This window comes from Ursus maritimus, unplaced genomic scaffold (genome assembly GCF_017311325.1).
Source record: "Ursus maritimus isolate PB19 unplaced genomic scaffold, ASM1731132v1 scaffold_35, whole genome shotgun sequence".
In the NCBI taxonomy this organism is placed as follows: domain Eukaryota; kingdom Metazoa; phylum Chordata; class Mammalia; order Carnivora; family Ursidae; genus Ursus; species Ursus maritimus.
In genome coordinates, this window is record NW_024426119.1 from 16,975,480 (window position 1) to 16,995,352 (window position 19,873).

General features: G+C 35.6%; 1 protein-coding gene across 6 annotated transcripts in view; it reads right to left on the bottom strand.

Annotated features, from left to right (window-relative positions):
• TCF12 (transcription factor 12) overlaps window positions 1-19,873 on the bottom strand; it is a 350,911-nt gene that overhangs the window by 15,817 nt on the left and 315,221 nt on the right. For all 6 annotated transcript variants that reach the window (XM_040620599.1, XM_040620598.1, XM_008706019.2 and 3 more), the window contains 5 exons: window positions 19,466-19,544; window positions 12,335-12,408; window positions 10,307-10,513; window positions 2,022-2,136; window positions 892-1,054 (listed from right to left, as the gene is read on the bottom strand). In XM_040620599.1, coding sequence (XP_040476533.1) covers window positions 892-1,054; window positions 2,022-2,136; window positions 10,307-10,513; window positions 12,335-12,408; window positions 19,466-19,544 — 638 coding nt within the window. The remainder of the gene's footprint in view (window positions 1-891; window positions 1,055-2,021; window positions 2,137-10,306; window positions 10,514-12,334; window positions 12,409-19,465; window positions 19,545-19,873) is intronic.

Consider the following 19,873-nt stretch of genomic DNA (forward strand, 5'->3'; position numbering starts at 1 on the left):
CCCTAATTTAATACAAAGAACAATGTTTTAAATACCTATATGTGATATATACATATTATTGATGCCAACAAATAGGACATGCCAAAAATATACCAAACCATCTAAATTTAATGTAGAACTAGAAGAAAAATCTGAGTGAAGAATCTGGAAATCATTTGAAACTAATGTTCTGTGTGTCAATATCCATACTGAAAAGCAAGGTCAAGTCTGATTTCTAGAGAACCCTCCCCAACAACATCAGTCCACCTGGAGTACTTCCTTTTCCATACTCTTCTCAAATTATTGTTTAAATCAAGAGTTGGGAAACTTCTATAAAGGGCCAGATAGTAAATATTTTCAGCTTTGTGGGCCATCTGGTCCCTGCTGTAACTACCCAAATCTGCCACTGCATTAGGAAAGCAGCCATAGACCATATGCAAATGAATGGGATATGGCAGTGTTCCAATAAAACTTTATTTATAAAAATAGGCTATAGGCTAGATTTGGCCCATGGGCCATAGTTTGCTGACCCCTGGTTTAAATGATACAATAGATTTTTATCATAAACATAGTGTTAAAATAATATAATCAAGTATTTATTGGTGGAATGTATCTAAATGTCTCCAAATGTACAATTTAATTATTTTGTGCTCTAACTGAAGGGAGAGATATAATTCTTTTTTATATGTAGGCCCTAAAATACTATGGTATAATGGAATACATAATTTTGGAGTCAGCGTCATATGCCTCCCCTTTTAGGGATGCCATGAGCACTAAATGAGGTAACATATGAGGTCCTAACACAGTCTAGAACATAGCTGACAGTTAATAAATGCATGACAGCCTTCAATTTTCCAAGTATTTTCACCCATGGCACGTGAGTGAAATGTAATACTGGATGCTAACAAATACCTTGTTCTGCCTCTAGATGAAACCTTGATATCTTTTTGGGAGGATTCATCATCTGATTTCATGTCATCTGATGAAGGAGGTTCATGAAGGTTTTCATCTTTTTCTTTGTTTTCAGTCTTGATTTCTGCTGGAACAACAGTTCCAGACTGACTTTGCAAGCCACCTAACAAAGAGACAAAGAAACATAAATGTCCAGAATTAGAACTAAGACAGTAAAAGGCCTTCTAGATGGTGAATGTTTTTACTTGTAACAGGACTATGATGGAAATCTGAAAATGTAGAATAATATACTATTTAGAGCTGGAAAGAACAGATCCACAAACCTTGGAGAAAATTATATTTAAAGCATCTGTATTTAAAAGAAGTAGTCTGGCGTGCCTGGGTGGCTCAGTGGGTTAAGCGTCAGACTTCACGTTCAGCGGGGAGTCTGCTTGAGATTCTCTCTCTCCCCCTCCCTCAGCAACCCCCCCCAAATAAATTAATAAATCTTTTTTTTTTAAAGATTTTATTTATTTGACAGAGATAGAGACAGCCAGTGAGAGAGGGAACACAAGCAGGGGGAGTGGGAGAGGAAGAAGCAGGCTCATAGCGGAGGAGCCTGATGTGGGGCTCGATCCCATAACGCCAGGATCACGCCCTGAGCCGAAAGCAGACGCTTAACCGCTGTGCCACCGAGGTGCCGCCCCCCCCCTTTTTTTAAATCTTAAAAAAAAAATAAAAGAAGAAGTCTCACCTTGATGGTCACTCTAATGCTTACTTTCAGGCACTACTTAACAACCGAACAAGTATAAGAAATTTGAAGCAGTTTAGAAACTGACTTCTAAGATGCTGGTAAGGTAAAGGAAATAAGCTTTAACATTTTCCCAGATAAACACAATAAAATGGGTTGCATGGTTAAATATAACTGGGAAAACCTTACTTTGATGGTCTTAATATTAGTTATAAGCCAAATGGGGCAACTGGAACCCTAAATATCTACCCTCTATATTCAGTAGCACTAGTGTTTGGAATTGCCTCACCAAAGATGGCTTTCGACTCATAGATGTCAGTCTGCTTGTAAGAAAGATGACAGTGTTCCAAGTGATATCTCTGTATGCATCATTACTGCTGAAAACCAACAATATAGTTACCTCTAAAATTTTCTTGTGTTTTGTGGTTCAAGTCTGTGCTTGAAGCAGTGACTGTACTAGACAGGACTGAATGATTGCCATTGAGACTGACAGAGTCTTCTCGATGAGTTCCAACCTAAAATTAAAAAAAGAAAAGAAAAGAAAAAAGTCAAGACAGTTCAGGGGCAAAAATTGTTAAATTTTAATGGGTTTAATAGAAAAAATGACATCTATCACTCATTTGAATTTAACAACTTTTTTGGGATGCTATTTCTGATTTCTGGATTTCAAAAGGCTTGATGGTACCACTGCTTTTGAATCAAAATATATAAAAAAAAATTCCAACTTTCAAATTTTATATCCAACAGAAGGTTGTTGTGTGAAGCAAATGAGCTAAGAGAGATAAAGCACTCTATAAGCCATAAAGCACTACACATTATAGTATCTATTAATAATCCTACATCAATCAATCTGAAAATCTATTCCATATGCATATTCCATATGTATGAATTTGCATTTAACAAAATATTGCTACACTCCAAGTAATAATAGTATTTATCTATACTTTGGTATACCCTTTCCTCACACACACATATATAGTGTCTTGTTTTTTCTTCTTCCTCTGCCTCCCTCAAAAATTTAAAAAGAGCAGCAAAACCGATACAAAATGGAATTAACTTAAAACAAAAGTTCTGCATTGCCAGGCAACAAAAATGATATATATTTTTATTCTGTTTCAATCAAACTTACATAAATCACAATTAGCCTAAAATTAGAAGGTAAGGCATGCAAATACCACCAAGTATTTTAGCTGTAGTAGTATTTTTAGAACAACTGGTTACAAATGAAGCTTTTTATTAGAACGGTAGCACATGTGTTGACTACAAGATTAAGCCTTTAATTAAAGAGGTTTATTTATTTTTTTTTAAAGATTTTATTTATTTATTTAACAGAGATAGCCAGCGAGAGAGGGAACACAAGCAGGGCGAGTGGGAGAGGAAGAAGCAGGCTCCTAGTGGAGGAGCCTGATGTGGGGCTCGATCCCATAATGCCGGGATCACGTCCTGAGCCGAAGGCAGGCGCTTAACCGCTGTGCCGCCCAGGTGCCCCTAATTAAAGAGGTTTATTGCTTGGAGTTACATATAAGAATCACTGTTTTTCAACAAATTCTTCAATCCCAGCAAACTCTTCTGCTTTGAATCTCTCTTGAGTAATTAATATAGCTTTTATCTTGCATGACTTTATATGGATTTTACCCTAAGAGGTATAAATACCCCTATGCAAGTTTATCCATTGGTTTCCTGTGGGCTAAACAAAAGGCACCAAAGCAAAGTTTCAGCAACAAGGCCATTTGGTACTGGACTTGATTAGAACACATCAGGTCTTTCACCACACTTTTTAAGAAATGTCTGTTCTCCACCCTTATTCTTATCTTTAATGTAGTTTTTCTTTTTTAATTTTTCTGAGGGAGGGTGGCGCAGGAGCGGGGAGCAGAGGGAGAGAGAGAGAGAGAGACAATCTTAAGCAGACTCCACGCCCAGCGCAGAGCCTGAGGTGGGGCTCCATCTCTCACGACCTAAGCCAAAATCTAGAATCAGACACTTAACTGACTGATCCATCCAGGCACCCCTTTAATGTAGTTTTTAAAAACCCACTTAATGTATTCCCTATCTACTTTTAAATTTATTTGAGGATTAGTCATTGCTGAGGATTAGTTGCTTTCTTTGCTTGCTATGAACTACTTAATGATCTAAGGAGCGGTCAGTTCAAAAATCCCACTTATAAAAGTAAGTATAGTATAAATACAATATATGTAGCTGCAAAATCTTTGGGACTTTAGGAGCCTAAGCCTATTCTAAAGATAAATAGCATGAGAACAATTTTGACTGGCTGAAGAAATCATTGCAGGACAAAGTAAAAGCTAAGATTTCTGTGTCTGTGTTTATAATGTGAACTTAAAAGTTCCCGTGATCTTTGGTAATATGTGCTAAATTGTTCTTACCTAGTATTTTGAGCTATCATACCAAGTAACTTAAAAGAAAACAGACTTTTAAAACTTAAACTTTTAAACATATGTATATTTACTCTATACTGTATGTGTACAACTCATTTCACAGCTCTGTAAGACAATACCGTCAAACAGCCACAGACTGAATTTCCATCCAAGGGATAAGTGATGACGCATCTTCTGAATTCTTACTTCTTTTTATTTTATTAGTAAAAACAATTCTTTGATTTTCTGAATCTCAACTAATAAAATTGTTCCATCATTTCCTTTCTGATGAAAGGACTGGCAGACAAAAGATCATTATCTATGTAAGTCTTAGGGATTTTGCCTTGACCTGAAGGAAAATCAGACCATTGATCAATTTGTTTTGGGATATAAACGCCAGCAAATTATTTTCATCTCTTTGGAATACTACAAAGTAAGTATTTTTTTGGCTCCCAAAAAGAAAAAAAAAAAATTAAACCCCTAAAAAATGGCTTCAGACTAGCAGAAAGCTGGAAGTCTGGAGTTTTTCATGTTAATGAAGTTTAGCAGGAACTTTTTTTTTGGTAACTTGATTCCCCCTGCAAATGGTCCTCATATATTTTCTGGAGAATTTGACTTTCACAGTTCTTAAAGTTCTATTTAACCCTTGCTCACATTGGCTCCCATGTCCTCCTTTTAATCTGCAGCTACCCATTCAAATGGCTCTGTCCACAGACACAACAGGTGTATAAACAGTTCTTTGTCTGAGCTCAGAGACTGGGCCAGCCAGATAGGACCCTATGTTTAATTGTTCCTCTCGTTAGCATACAGCTGACAGGCTGCTGCTACTGGGGGAGTAAGCAGGGGAAGGCAAACCCCTAGGCCTGCTATGCTCTAAATTTCAATTATTATGAAGAGCTCTATTTCAGAATAAAAGGCCCATCTCATTAAATGACATCATCCTGCATTCTGAATCTTCACAATCTGTGTATGGCCTTACTTTTGTGGGAGCACCCAACAAGGGACCTGTTTTCATTTAATTTGGCCAATTGCTTTAGCACCCACAATAGAAAAATGCTAAATCTAATTAGTTGATGAATAAGAGGTCTTGTGAATTAAGGAGCAGACTGAAAAGTACTCAGTATGAATTCCTCTCTGATTCTGAATTCTATTCTAATAATTTGTTTCATTTGTACTGTTCACTGAATACTAATGATTTAAATTAATCAGTATTAATCTACAGACTGATTAAAGGATCTTTATGTTCTGTATGTATTTCGTTTTACCTAAAGAGGGGTTTTTAAGCTAGAAACTTGGTAGAATGTGGTGCCTTTTTAATGATATCACCATAAATATATAACCTACATAGTTTTCAAACTTTAAAAAGTTGCCATTTGACACAATTCTGAATTTAAAAAATGGTATCAAATCTCTTTAAAACCACTATAATGTAGTTTTTTCAATGAAAAAAATTAAATTGCCCATTCAGGAAAAAAATTGGTTAGAAAAAGTAAAATAGAGTTAAAAATAAACTCCTTCAATTTTTTTGAAACCTAGACACACAATTTCTATGGCATGCAAACCTATACTACTAAATTAAATACTGTCTAAATGTAAGGTTAAAAGAATTTCAAATTGACTATGTGACAAGAGTACTAATTTTGAATAAATATCACTTTATTTGCCTGTTAGTCTTTAATAACTTCATCTTATGTCTTTTAGAACTATTCTCTAACTGCTTTAGGATTTAGAAAATGGCATAATTTATATTTTTAAATAATTATATAAGAAACTTTAAATCCTACAATTTAACATTATTTATTCTGCTTCATACAAGAACACCAGACATCTCCAACCACAGCTTGGTAACAATTAAAATTGTAACTGAACAATTAAAAAAAATTTAAAAGAAATGGTTGGATTAAATTTCCTCAGTACTTATAATAAAGAAATCAAAAGACCTCATGGATAAAATTTTATATCATTAAATAAGGAACTTTTTAAGATTTGCATCAAGCTTCCATTAATACAAAAAACTTCTAATATAACTTAGTATGAAGGTGAAATCACTGTTAGAGGAAAGAGTACTTTCTGTTAAAGATAAAAGTGGTACCATGAGCTATCTCACTGGGCCTCATTAGTCTAGATATTACACAGCCATAAACAGATATGGCATACAATAACTTCATACTGTTGAGACCTCTTCATAATGCCCCAATAAAATTAACAATTCTAGTCCTTTTCAGTTTTCTACTTAATACCAGTATTTTTTCCTGTCAACAGTTTATTCCAAGAGTTTATTCTTACACTAAATAAGTGGGAGAAAAACTGAAGTCCAATGCTGACATTTTAATAGTTCTAAAAACCCTGATTTTGTGCTTTAAAATTTAAACAGTATTACCAGTCAAATCCTAGTAAGAGTATCTGACAAAAAAGTCTTAAGTTTTATATTTGCATTCAGCAAATATGGAGAAATCATCAAAAATATTGAAAGGGAATATGAAATTAAGTAAATGAAAATGTTAACCACATTAAAAAATAAGAGCAAATATTAACTACACCAGGCTGGCTATACTAATTATATTTTAAAAAGCAGGAATTATCCATTTTTTAGTTTCTTTTTCTGACATAGTGATCTTTCTAAAAATTTAATTTTTGTATTAGATAGCTGAAATAATGTTAAAAGCTTTCTGTGTTTGAAACGCCATTTAATTCTAAACTTTGAGGCTGGTCAAGTTCAGTTAAAAGTAACAGTCAAAATTAAGTCTTTTGATTTTGGCTCCTATTAACATAGGTTTTTGGCAATTGGTAATCTTATCTCCTTGGTGTGAAATATAAAAATCTTTCTCTGGAATAATAAAAAAAATACCTATTATTTTATCTACAAGACAAGAAGATGGATCTTCCACAAATCAATACTATCAGCTATGGATGACTTTTACTGACATAATCTTCTTATAACTGAAAACAACGTAAAAGAAAGTTTATCAGCAACAAAGTTATTTCCCTAACCAAGGGACACCATTTTGATTAAATCTGTCTAAGTAGCCTTCCACCACAAGCAATCTTGATAGCACTGCAGCTGCGAGCTGAGCTGTCTTTACCACTTTTATCTTGACGTCAACTCTTATTCTTCTACTCTAAGTGTATTCTGGCTTACCTCAATCAAATACTCCATCTACTTCAACAAAACTCCCAAACTAATCATTAAAAAAATAAGCAAACAGTTACAAGGCTCCAGGAAAAAGAAAAAAAACCAAACTTGCTAACGCTCGTTACCTGCACTGGGAAGCTAATTTATGTTCTAATTCAAAAACTGGCAAGGTGTGGCCTGTTGGTCAAATCTGGTCCTGGTATTAAGGAGCTCTTTCTTTTTTTTTTTTTCCATAAATGAAGTTTTATTGGAACACAGCCACACCCACTTGTTTTCATAATCTCTATGGCTGCTTTCATGTTACAATGTTAGAGTTAAGTAGTTGTGACAGAGATCATACAGTCTTCAAAGCTGAAAATATTCACTTATCTGGCCTTTTACAGAAGTATGCTGATCTTTCTTCTAAATGCTAGGAGAGAAAGCAATATCATATTTAAAACCTGCAATTAGGATGGTGACCTACAGTAAATGCCCATGAGAACAAAAATTTTATTTGAATGTTCTCTGGAATTCCTGAAATGGTATTTGTTTATTAGAATTAATTCTATTCTCTCCAGAAAATAAATGGAATGATGAAAATTACATATTTTAGAGAGAAGCTGACCTTACAAATTCTAGATGATGATACAAAATTGTTGATAAACTGGTATTTCTGTAGTTACTTCGTAATTTTGGCCATGTAACCTCCGTTTTTAGACACCTTTAAAACAAATACTAATTTATGTTAATAAAAAGGAAAAGTATAAAAACTACCAGAAAGTCAAACCGGACCAAAAAGGAAAAGTGATTCCAGAATGTAAAATTGTGTCATTTCTTAGTCAACATCTGTTAGAATACAGAGGGGCCAGAGGGAATAATAAAAGGAGATTAATTCTGAAGCTGGCTGGCAAGAGCTATAATAATATGCCTCCCCCCCCCCAAATTATACACCTTCCAATAATATGAAAAGAGTTGATTTCCTATAGGTGGGTACTGGGCGTGTAAGCAGGGGCTCCTGGCTCCTCAGATGTCATAAGAGCCAGCAGGATAAGAATCTTCCTCAGGGGGATGCCTAAGACTTAGCTGGGAGAGTCACTAGCTGACTATGAGCTTCATTTCATTCAATCCTTCGATCTTTTTGCTGAAATTGAGAAGTGAGGACTCACAGCTAAACTGTTCATTTCAGAAGGATGAGAGATGAACAGTGACTCACCTGACAGTTTCAGATTATTTTTGTCAGTTAGTAAGTTTCATATTTTGAGGGTAAGCCTGTCAGAAACATCTGTGGCTCCACCTCTACTACCGACTGTGTCTGGATGGGGTGGATACAGCAGGTGCCGTCTGGCAGACTTTCGCCAGCTCGATGTCCTCCAAGAAGGCTGTAAGAACTGGAGAGAGGACCGCGGCGGGCACGCCGAGCAACAGCGCGGGCTTAGCTGCTGTAGCACTGCTGCTGCCGCTCAGACTAAGCCAGATGCACCTCCCGTTGAGAAGACTTTTTTCTAGACTACTTTTCTTTTTTTTTCCCTTTTAAAAGAATACTTCTGGCAGCCTTTTTGTTGATGCTCTGAAGTAAGCAGCATATTCCTAGAGGATATAATGGAAGCTACTTTTTTAATTAAAGGCTTCAGGGCAATATCTAATGAAACAATTTTTCCCTCCCCAAGTCCTAAAATACACCAGATTTCTACATGGCTTTGTAGGACTGGATTTTGAAAAGTCTCTTTCCAACTCATATGCAAAGTTCATAAAAACAACCTTCCGAAGACAGAAGTTCCATTTTTATATAAACTCTACATTTAATTGGGAGGAGCCACAGCTCTATCAAATATTGTATAGGAGCAGTGAGCTATTAACAGGGAAGAATTAAAAAAAGATTAAGAGGTGAAGAAATAACTTCAAATGTTGCAGTTCAGACAAACCTGGGATGCAAATAGATTGATTTTCAAGTCATTCTTCCTAATAAGCATAAGCAGTTATTTCAACAAAACAATAATTATTTGACATTCTACATTTATATTTGCAACAAATGCTATCTTATTACACTACTGATATTTTAATATTACTACTAACAGTGATAATAACCCCTTATATTTCTATAACTTTCATAATTTTAAATGTTTTCACACTTTATTAGCTTACTGAAAGCAACAAAAATTTAGAAGGAGCCTGAATTTCAAGATCTTCTGACTCTGAAAAAAAACAAACAAACCCCAAAACTGGTTAAGATATGCAGGCATCTAATGTCACCTATGTTGACAAAAACACTGTACTCAGGAAACTAGGCAGCCGTGTTTTATGTTTACTTCAGCTGCTCCAAAATGAATATAAATGGCTGTCTGACATGTGAATGTGAAAATCTGGAACCAATCCTATTTTATAGAACACAAGCCTTCGGCATTTGGGGCACCTAATTATTTCGATGATAGGTGAATTTTACCCTTGATCACATGGCTCACAGCTAGAAATCTGTTTCATAGGAGAATATTTCATAGTATGCAATAAATCCTAAAAACAATGCTATAAACATTCGAACACATGTCACCAGTTAAATTGCAGGTTCAAAAAGAGCTTCATTCCTTTAAGAGACAATCTGGACAAAAAATAACATAGGACATACAACAGAACTTTTGATTTGCTGAAAAATTTTACTTTTTTCTCTCTAAAGAATTATGTTTTTGAAAAGATGGATTAAATTATTTTATTCTCTTCAGAAATTAATTGAACATTGTTTCCTTTTATTGTCACTTAAATTACAGCTATTCTTAAAAACTACCCATTTTTTCTTTATTTGGTAATAAAGCTTAAATTTGGACTGGTACAAATAATTTCACATTCCTTCTGCTTTTAAAGGTCGGTTCTGAATTATACTAAACAGGCTTTCTAGACCAGACCCCTTGAAATTCAGTCTTGCTTTACTGTTTTTGCTCTTCAGACTTCCTACACACTATTTCAAGGAAAAACTGTTCTGGCCACACATCTGGAAAAAAAAAATCGAAGTTTAAACTAAAATGATCTTGTTGAAAGTTAAAGCTCTTTGCACATGATCGTATCAGGACTTTAAGGGCCAATGCTCAGCCAATGACCCTGTCCAAAAAGTATTTTTAAAAAAGAAGGACCCTCACTTCCGAAGATTTCATGAAAAACATTGAGGACTATAGGTTTTAGTGGTTATTACAAAAGAAATGAGCACTATTTTACCATTGAAGCAGATCGACTGCTTGTAACAAGGCTTGATCCACCATAGTTTGAATTGAGGCTTCCAATTGGTGCATTATGGGATGGTCCCAATAAACTGTGTATATCACTGTGACCAGCAGGCAAACTGGTGGACGGTCCCACAGCATGGTTCCGCAGCACATGGATAGCATCATCCAGTCTGTCTAAGCGATCCTCCATTCGAGATTGCTGTCGGGATTGAAAAAAGACATGGAGGTTACTGCTGGTATCTGTTAAATTATTAAACTGCTATGTTTTCTACTTTGGGATATATGGAAGTCAGCAAGTAAAATGTACTATCAAGTAGCTTCAAAAGCAACTACCTGCACTACAATCAAGAATCAAAGAAAGGATATTTGTTGACTATGCAAAATTAACAAAGCTTCAGAAACAAATCACTGCTTCATAAAACTCTATTTACCGATCTACCATGAGGCCATTTCTTTTAGCTTCCTACAAAAGGTGAAGGCTATTCTGCTGTGTCTGATAATTACAGGTGATAAAAAAAGATAACCTGGACTTTAATAATGATCTGTGAAATGTGGGCAATTTAGGGAAGTGTCCTCAAATCCGTCAAGTTTAAGCTGTAATTTTTTTTAAGTGAATAAAGCATACCTATCTGAAATGGTGAATACATCCAAATATGCTCTTTCACAAAACTGAGGAAATGATATTGTCTGTGGATACACACATGCCCCATACACAAACATATTAGAATTTTAAAAATCAAAAGCACATGCCAGTAGAGCTCTTTTAAAAGGAATCATTCTCAATAACATAAAAGAACAAAAGTCTATTCTTACATACTGTACAAAAACGAAAATGGTCATTGTTTGATTTTAAAAGACTTTGGAGTCTGTAGATTTTAAATGGATAATAGGAAGTATAATTAATTGAAACACAAAAAAGGCACCATCTAAAAGAAATAGTACCTCACAGACATCCTTTAAGAAGGACATTGCATCTTGCAAATGCTCGTGAAGTTGCTGCTCAACTCGATTTTTCTGGCAAAGTCAAGACAGAACAGGAGGCAAAGCACAGGTTAAGATTAACTCCAAAAGAGATGAGGAAATAGCTGATGTGCATGTCAGCATAACATGTTAGTAAAGTTAACGCGGAGATCTGCAAGGTCTACTTGTATTAAGGTATGAGAAGGCTGGGATCTAACAGCAAAGTTATAAGGTTAGCATCTGAACAGCACACACTGCTTATATTTGCTTGCAAAATATGAGAGAAGAAGACTTTCCTTTCAATTGTTCTGTTAGTCACAGAAAAAGAACTTTTCTATTTGCAACCTGGAATTATTGAATGATAGCATGACTTAGCATTCCATCAAGTCATCCTTATTTTGTTTTTATAATACTTTGTAATTCTGTGCTAAGCATTGAAAAGCAACAGCAGTTAACATTCTACCACAAATTCTTCGCGCTCGATACCTAGACAGGCTCCTTTATTCTGCTGCCTTATTCGTTTTGTTAAATAACATTTTTGTTTTTACAATTAACACAATACCTTTTTTTAAAAAAAGAAAACATGGGAAATAACATTTTCATGAAAAATATAATTGATAATTACATTTTAAACTTTTAATGGAAATGTAATAAACCATATACAGAATAGTCACATGAGAAAGAGTAAAATACATCGTTTTCCACTGTTGGACTAATTTTTTTCCTTTTACTTGGTCTCTGTGCCTTTTTGTTTGTTTCCTCTTACATGTACACATAAAAGTACAGAAGAATTAAACTCTAGATTTATCAAGCAAAAATCCCATAACTCTATTTTAACACCAGCTGTCCCGAGACCAGAAGCCTGAGGACCCAAAGAACAGATGGCAAAAGGCACACCCAGTGTATCTCATATTGTTAAACTACATCAGGCCATTTGTTAGCAAAGAATTCGTGTGTAATGCTATCCTACTGTTTTTTCACTGTTACTCAAGATTTACTGAAAAAATGTACTCCGCACTATCAGATAAAAGTGACCTGTATATTCCTAAGAGGCTCTTACCAGGGAGTGGAGTGAGTTTTCATAGCTTGGGGATGAAGGAGCTTGCCCTCCAGGTCTGGGCCACTGACTGGTACCTGTTAAAACACAAAGGCACACACATACCTTGGTTAACTCAATGATCTTGATAATGTTCCGAAAGAAAGGGTAACGATATTCTGTAGCTGTACATAAACTTACGTAATAAGCATTTTTGTTCAGCCTTCAGCGTAGTATTGGCTACTTATAAGAGCAACACGTTAAAAAAATACTTTTTCACTATTAATACAACAGTGTAGGGAGTTGGGAAAAAACTATACTTAAAAAATAACTTCTTTTTCAAAATTTGTATTAGTTATTATTAATACCTCTGTTATCCTGTAACAAAAAAAGCAGAAACAGAGACATGAATACAGAGAACTGGTGGTTGGCAGAGGGAGGAGAGGTGGGGGGAAGGAAAAAGTGGGTGAAGGAGTGGGAATTGCAGGCTTCCAGTTATGGAATGAATAAATCAGGGGGATGCAGGCACAGCACAGAGAATGTAGTCAGTGGTATCGTAATAGTGCTGTATGGTGACAGATGGTAGCGAAACTTGTGAGCACAACACAGCACAGCATATAGAGTGGTTGAGTCACCATGCTGTTGTAACACTGTGTGTCAACTATACTTCAAAAAACCAAACAAAACCAAAAACAAACAAACAAAACCCCAAAACTACTTCTATGTTTGCATATTCTTCACATTTTGTCCATAAACACACATTATCTTAAGAAAATGTACTTAAAATATATGTAATTTAAAATTCTGTTCCTCGCTCATGGCTTTACATGGTCCTTATGATAATGCTATTAATGACTATGTTAATATTCACCTGGTTCTCTAGATCATAATTTACTTAGCCACCATTATTACCTCACTGTTGGATGTTTTGGTTGCTTTCAGTTAGCTATCACAAATAATATCTAAATATTACCATATTGTGAATGGTAAATATTGTTATTATCTTTTTGGGAACACATCTTGAGGATAAACAGCATTTCTTTCTTTCTTTTTTTTTTTAAACTGGAGCCCAACATGGGGCTTGAACTCATGACCCTGAGATCAAGAACTGAGCTGAAATCAAGAGTCAGATGCTTAACTGACTGAGCCACCTAGGCACCCCAAGGATAAACAGCATTTCTGAATTAAAAGGTATAAATATGTTTATGAACCTTAATTCACAAAGCCAAATTGCTTTCTAAAGTGTCCTATTAACTTGTGTCATTAAGTTATACACAAATGCACCAATTTCAAATGCCTGCAAATACATTTAGGATTATCTATTAAACATTTTCCCAGTATAATTTACACCAAAACACATTATTTAATCTGGAAAAGATCATTACGAGAATTGTTAAACGTTGTTTACTCTTCAACTTCAGAAAAGTAGCAATATAATAACATAAAAGAGAAAAAAGAAGGTCAGAGTAGAAAAAATAAAAAGGAAAAAACTATAAAAAAATGAAAGGGTTAATTCATCCACGTGTTGCGGGGAATGCAGTGTTTAAACGGTCATGCCAAATAGCTTAAAAAAAAAGACAACACAACTGATCAAAAATCGTATTTCGTGATTGTGCATTTGGAAATAAATTATTTAGAGAAAATAATGAAAACCACTCAATTAAATTGATATTATTGTCCTTAATAAAAGCTTCAGTGACAACCTGAGTTATATTAGAAATCCGAAGTTGGAGAACTCGAAGGTTTAATTTGTTTCATTTACTGATAAATGAAGTTTTAACCGAGTTCCGCCAAGCCTGGTGTTGCAGATTATTTGCTACATTTAGGAAACACTGACAACTTACGGTATATAGTAACTATTATAGTTCACTTCAGTCGAATAACCTAGTACTTGTATTCCCATCAATCATACATATTTTGCAAGTTGAAAAGTTGGATAGACTCTTAACCTGACTGTATTTCACAATTAAATGCATACTGTTGTGACTACATAGAAAAAATTTAGACACTAATATTGTAAGAAAAAACATGTTAATATACTTAATCAGCTAACAATTTTTTTTACTTGTAAGCAAATCACAATATTTTGAGGACCATTAAAGGTTTCCTGCTAGACATACAAAATTAATCCTAATTCAACTACACAAATTATGGACAATCTAAAATTGCACATTGAAACAGAAGTTTGTCAACTAGTTTATATAACAAGTAGAATTCAGCAACCAGAGAAACCCAGTAACTGACTATATGAAGAACTCATATAAACAGCATTTCTGTTCAGCCCACACTCTACCACTGATTTTAGTGCATTAGTGCGTTCCAAGCACTGATGGAAAATTAAGAATTTTATGTGAATAAGAGGTTAATCATAATCCATTTTGAAAAAGACCCCAAATTATTTTGAAAGTAGTTTCTTTTAATGTTTACAGTATTTTATTTTCAGACATTTTGCTCCATCTTTCCCATTTCCCTTTGGGTGATCAGCCTGTAACAGGACCCTAATCATCAAATTATTTAATCTGTATGGGTTATTAATACAAGTTTTATAAAACACCTCAGGATTGTTAGCATGCATCTGCTTGGCAAAACAGGCAATTTTTGTGATTCTTCAACTAGTTTAGTACTGAGGAATGAGATGTGCAATGAGTTACTTAGGTAAGAAAACACCTACACTTATTATTTTTTGATAGTGATATGAAGAAACCACGCTAAGGTCTATATCCAAAATGTAATTCACTAAACTGCAAAAATACACACACACTCAAATCTGTTTTGTTTTTATTATAAATTGGGCTGCCCCAGTGTGATGTACTTGGTTAAAACAGAATACTAACATGCTTAAATCACTGATACCTGTTTGAACTTCATAGAAATGCCAAGTTACAGTTCATGGACAGAGTTCCTTGAACCCCAGTTAGTCCTTTCGAAGATTCATGCTATTAGTCACAAACGGGATAACTGGATAGATAGAGTTAGTTTGGTAGAAGTCAATCCTCTAGCTGATGTTGGTATCTCTCTCTCTAGCTTGTTATCATCAACTAGAGCATTATTACACAAATATGGAAGAGAACAGGGTATTTCCTGCCTTCCTTCCCTGTCACCTGATATCTGGTGTAGAAATATCTACTGACTTGGGGCTTATCCTTTCCTTCTGTTAGATAAGCACAAGCTTTCAACTGTTTTTGTAGTTAACAATTTCTATAATTACCTGGGCCTTTTAAGGATCATTCCAAAGAGCTAGTTCTTATTCAAGAAGGATTATAAATAAACTTACCTGCTATTAAAATGTAGTGACCATTTCTAAAAAACAAGCTAGCTAGCTGATGAGAATAGGAGAACTGAATTATTTGGCTAGAAAATGTGGACAGGCTTTCTTTGATCACTAAATCCAAAATCCACCTAGTGTTTCTGATCTGCTCTCTGAGTGGAACTTAAAGTTAACTAGTTAATAAATTTAGAGACTAGATACCAACACATGGAATGGGTGAAAGAAATTCTTAGGACCATTTATCACACATTTTCTTATTTTGTTAGCTGCTTCCCTTTGTAATCTCACTTTAAACTCAAACTTTCATGAGATCCCTCTTACTTGGAAAAGGTTGGATAATCCTTAATGTAGCACTGAATGCTCTGCTTTCCATAATCTGGCTCCAGCCAACCTTTGCATCTTAGTGTTTCACACTTCCGTATGTGAAGAGTTCATAGTCAGTCATCCCCATGACTCTCGATGAAGAAGTCATGTGCTTTCTTGGATCTGGATCTTTGTTACACTCTCCCATTTAGACCCAGACTCTTTCTCCTCCTTTTAAAGTCCTGCACTCTTCATGAAGTTTATGCTGACCACTCTAGCTTAGAATGTATCTGATGGCTGTATTTTTATGCATGTTTATCTTTTATTTTCTCAGCTAAACTGAAAACCTGCCGAAGTCAGATAAATGCCTAACACCAGCACACTGATGGATGATAAAAATAAATATCTCATTGATTAAACTAGCCCAAACTAAGGAATCCTTTCTTCCTTCTCTTCTCTTCCTATTTCTATTGTAAATGTTCTTGGTATTGCTACTAAGCAATTATTAAACCTTTATATTCCAGAAAAAGGTAAAGAAAGGCAAAACATGGTTTTGCTTGTCTGCTTTCCAAGTTCCCTTAGTAAACACACCCTTTTAAATACTTGTCCTTTCCCAAATGGCAACTGTAATAGACATAGTTGTCTCTTCTACTTTGCTGCCAGAGCCTTGATTTTGTTCAGAAGGGGGGTGGGGTATCTATCCTTTCTTGGTGTGAACCAGAAAAGAGTAACTCTATCCTTAGCTTTTGGGGTAAATCCTAATGAATAAGATAAACATGGTAGTCCCATCTCTGTTGTGAGCAGGTGTGTTAGGGGCCCAATGCTGGCCAAGGACTCATGAGGGCCAATCTGTTGAAGAAGCTTCTGAAAAAGATTCTTTTTTTTTTTTTTTAAAGATTTTATTTATTTATTCGACAGAGATAGAGACAGCCAGCGAGAGAGGGAACACAAGCAGGGGGAGTGGGAGAGGAAGAAGCAGGCTCATACTGGAGGAGCCTGATGTGGGGCTTGATCCCATAACGGCGGGATCACGCCCTGAGCCGAAGGCAGACGCCCAACCGCTGTGCCACCCAGGCGCCCCCTGAAAAAGATTCTTAAAATACAAGGAAAAGATGGTCCTTTTTCTTCTACCCAACACTGTTTTGTCCACACATGGTACCTTGAACTGTGGACTGTCCACACATGGTACCTTGAACTGTGGACTGTCCACATGTGGTACCTTGCCATCAGCCTGAGAAGAACTGCAAAGTAACAGAGCAGGAGCTCTGACATACCAGGGTCCAGGAACTTGCCCTGCTATCCGCCTCTTGTTGTACAAGGTAACCACTCCCCTTGTTATTTAATTAAAGCCAATCAAGACAAGAGTTTCTCCTCCTTTCAGCCTAAAGCATCCTGACTGATGCAATATCACCATCCCAGAAGTTCCTCATAAGCACACTCTAGGTAGAAATACATGTTCTTGGCCGGAGAAGTTCCTAAGGAAAATAAGTGCAACTTAAACAAGAATGATGGTTGCCTTAGGAGACACCTATGTGGCTCTTCCCCTGTGTCTCTATCCTCAACAGCCTGGGCCAGTCTGACTGATGCTCAGGCACAGAGAACAGGACAAGCGTAGAGAGCACACAGTGGGGTAAAATTTTTTACTCTACATAACAGGCCACTGCAATAGAAGGTACCAAGTTATTTCCACATATTATAATAGAAGCTCTGGTTTGCTCCATCTTTTTCATTTTTCCTTCGCTGTGAGTAATTTATCACATTGCGCTTTCCTTTTTCCTTCTCCCTTTACATTTCTGCCAATTTAGGGTGTGTGTATATGTATGTGTGTGGTGACAGGATGGAAATACTAGATACAGGAGATGGGAGAGATGCACTTGCATAAAATCAGTCTTTGATGTGCTGTCTCAGTAGAAATATATGAAAGAAGGAAAGAATTTTTCTTCGATTATGACTGCAGAATTGAAAAAGAACCTATTAATACCTTCATTACACACTTCAACAGACCATAGATTTTCATTAATCAGCTGAATTAAAGGGGGGAAAAAGGATATCACCTATTAAACATCAAACAAAGATGGAGGAGGAAATGTGACATTTTACTTTGGAACATTATTTTTTGAAAAATGTCTAAGTTTCTGATTCTCCATTTTAGTCATGCCTCCTCATAAATGCTGAACTCCTCTGCTCCCCAACTTCCCACTCAGTTATTAATAAAAACCAAAGGACACTTTTACAGCTCACTGGGCAGAGGAGGCGAGGAGGTGGGAACACATAGTAAGAACAGATATTCTCATCTCTGATGAGAAAGGGAAACAGGCTGTGGCAAAAATGACACTGATAATTTCAGTAAAACTGTGCCAGAAGGGTGAGTAGGGTTAAAGTTACATCATTCTTCCTGTAATTTCAGCTCTCTGTTAAATAACAACTTTAAGTCAATGGGTCTTTCATAGTCGGGTCTATGTGGGGAACAGCTGTTCAACTTTTACTAGACAGCTGAAGCCATGGTGTCTGAGACAGTGGCAGAACCCACTAAGAGCCGAGAGCAGCTGCCAGCAGTTCATCATCTCCACACTGGAATGCTTCTCAGCAGAGTCACAAAGCTAAGACACAAAGCACAGGTGATAGCCAGGGCTCTGATAGACCAGAAACCTTCAACAATGCAAAAAGGTTTAACAACAGCAAAGCCGCATGGACTTAATTAATGACCTGATCCAGAAAAAGAATCAATTCTGGAGGAATAAGGCAATTTTTACCCAGTTGCCTAATGTCTTTTCCTCAGAATTAATATATTTCTTCTTCAGTATGTTTTTTTCTCAAACAATGCTCAGAAAAATATAATTCAAGTTTTAAAATGACTGCTTAATAAACAGTAAGCATTTTCCTATAATTTTATTTATTCCTAATATCTAAAAATTCCTATTTACAATAACAAAAACTGTACCTCAACAAATTTATACTGTAGGACAGTAACTGGAACTTGTTATAGCAAATGCAGAAAAAAACAGGAAAAAATAATCTGAAACGCTTCTCTAACTCTACTAACAATATTCATCCACATTCACAGAGACTTCTTTTCCTTAGCAAAAAGCTACATTATTCCCAAGAATTTATATATATGAAATAATAACTTAGTGGACCTAAAAATAAAGACAAACTAGTACAAACTTATTCATTTCTGAGTCTTACACATGGTACATGGAAAAGGCAGAGAACAAGAAAGAAAGAAGTTACATGTAACTTCTAAATAGGGTATTCTGTTTACTTTCTATGTTACCTTACCAAAAATTTTGATTTATCTCCTTCTCTATTTTGCTTTCATCCCAATTGTCTAGCCTTATTTTTATCCTGTTATAACTGTTCTTAGAAATTATACCAAATTAAGAATCTGAAAAGAATAATTCAAAAGTAGCAAATATTTCAATCTTCAACTAGAACAAGAGGAAGGCTCTGTTTACATGTTTTCTCAAAATTCAGATACTTTTTCATGAATTTTTACTAGATTTTATTGGAAAATAAACAAAGTTCAAATATTTCAGAGCAGTCCCATAAATGTTTTTAAGTCAACAGATAAAACAGAAGCCTACCTGTGAGAGGTGAGGGTGATCCAACTGGTGTTGATGGATTTGATGGAAAACTACTGCTGGTATGGTCAGGAGAATAAATCTAACCAGAAAACAAAATATACATGTATCAATATGTGACAACAACAAAAACAGAAATCCATTTGCATGGAGTTATTTTGATAACCTAAGCTGCCACCCCTAAAACTCAGAGTGAAAAACAGGTTTCATCAATTTAGGACTATTGTATTACATGAAGGCTATATATAGTTTGAAAACTAGGATTAAGGGGCGCTTGAGTGGTTCAGTCAGTTAAGCGTCTGCCTTCGGCTCAGGTCATGATCCCAGGGTCCTGGGACCGAGCCCTGGGAGCCTATTTCTCCCTCTCCCGCTCCCCCTTGCTAGTGCATGCTCTCTCTCTGTCAAATAAAT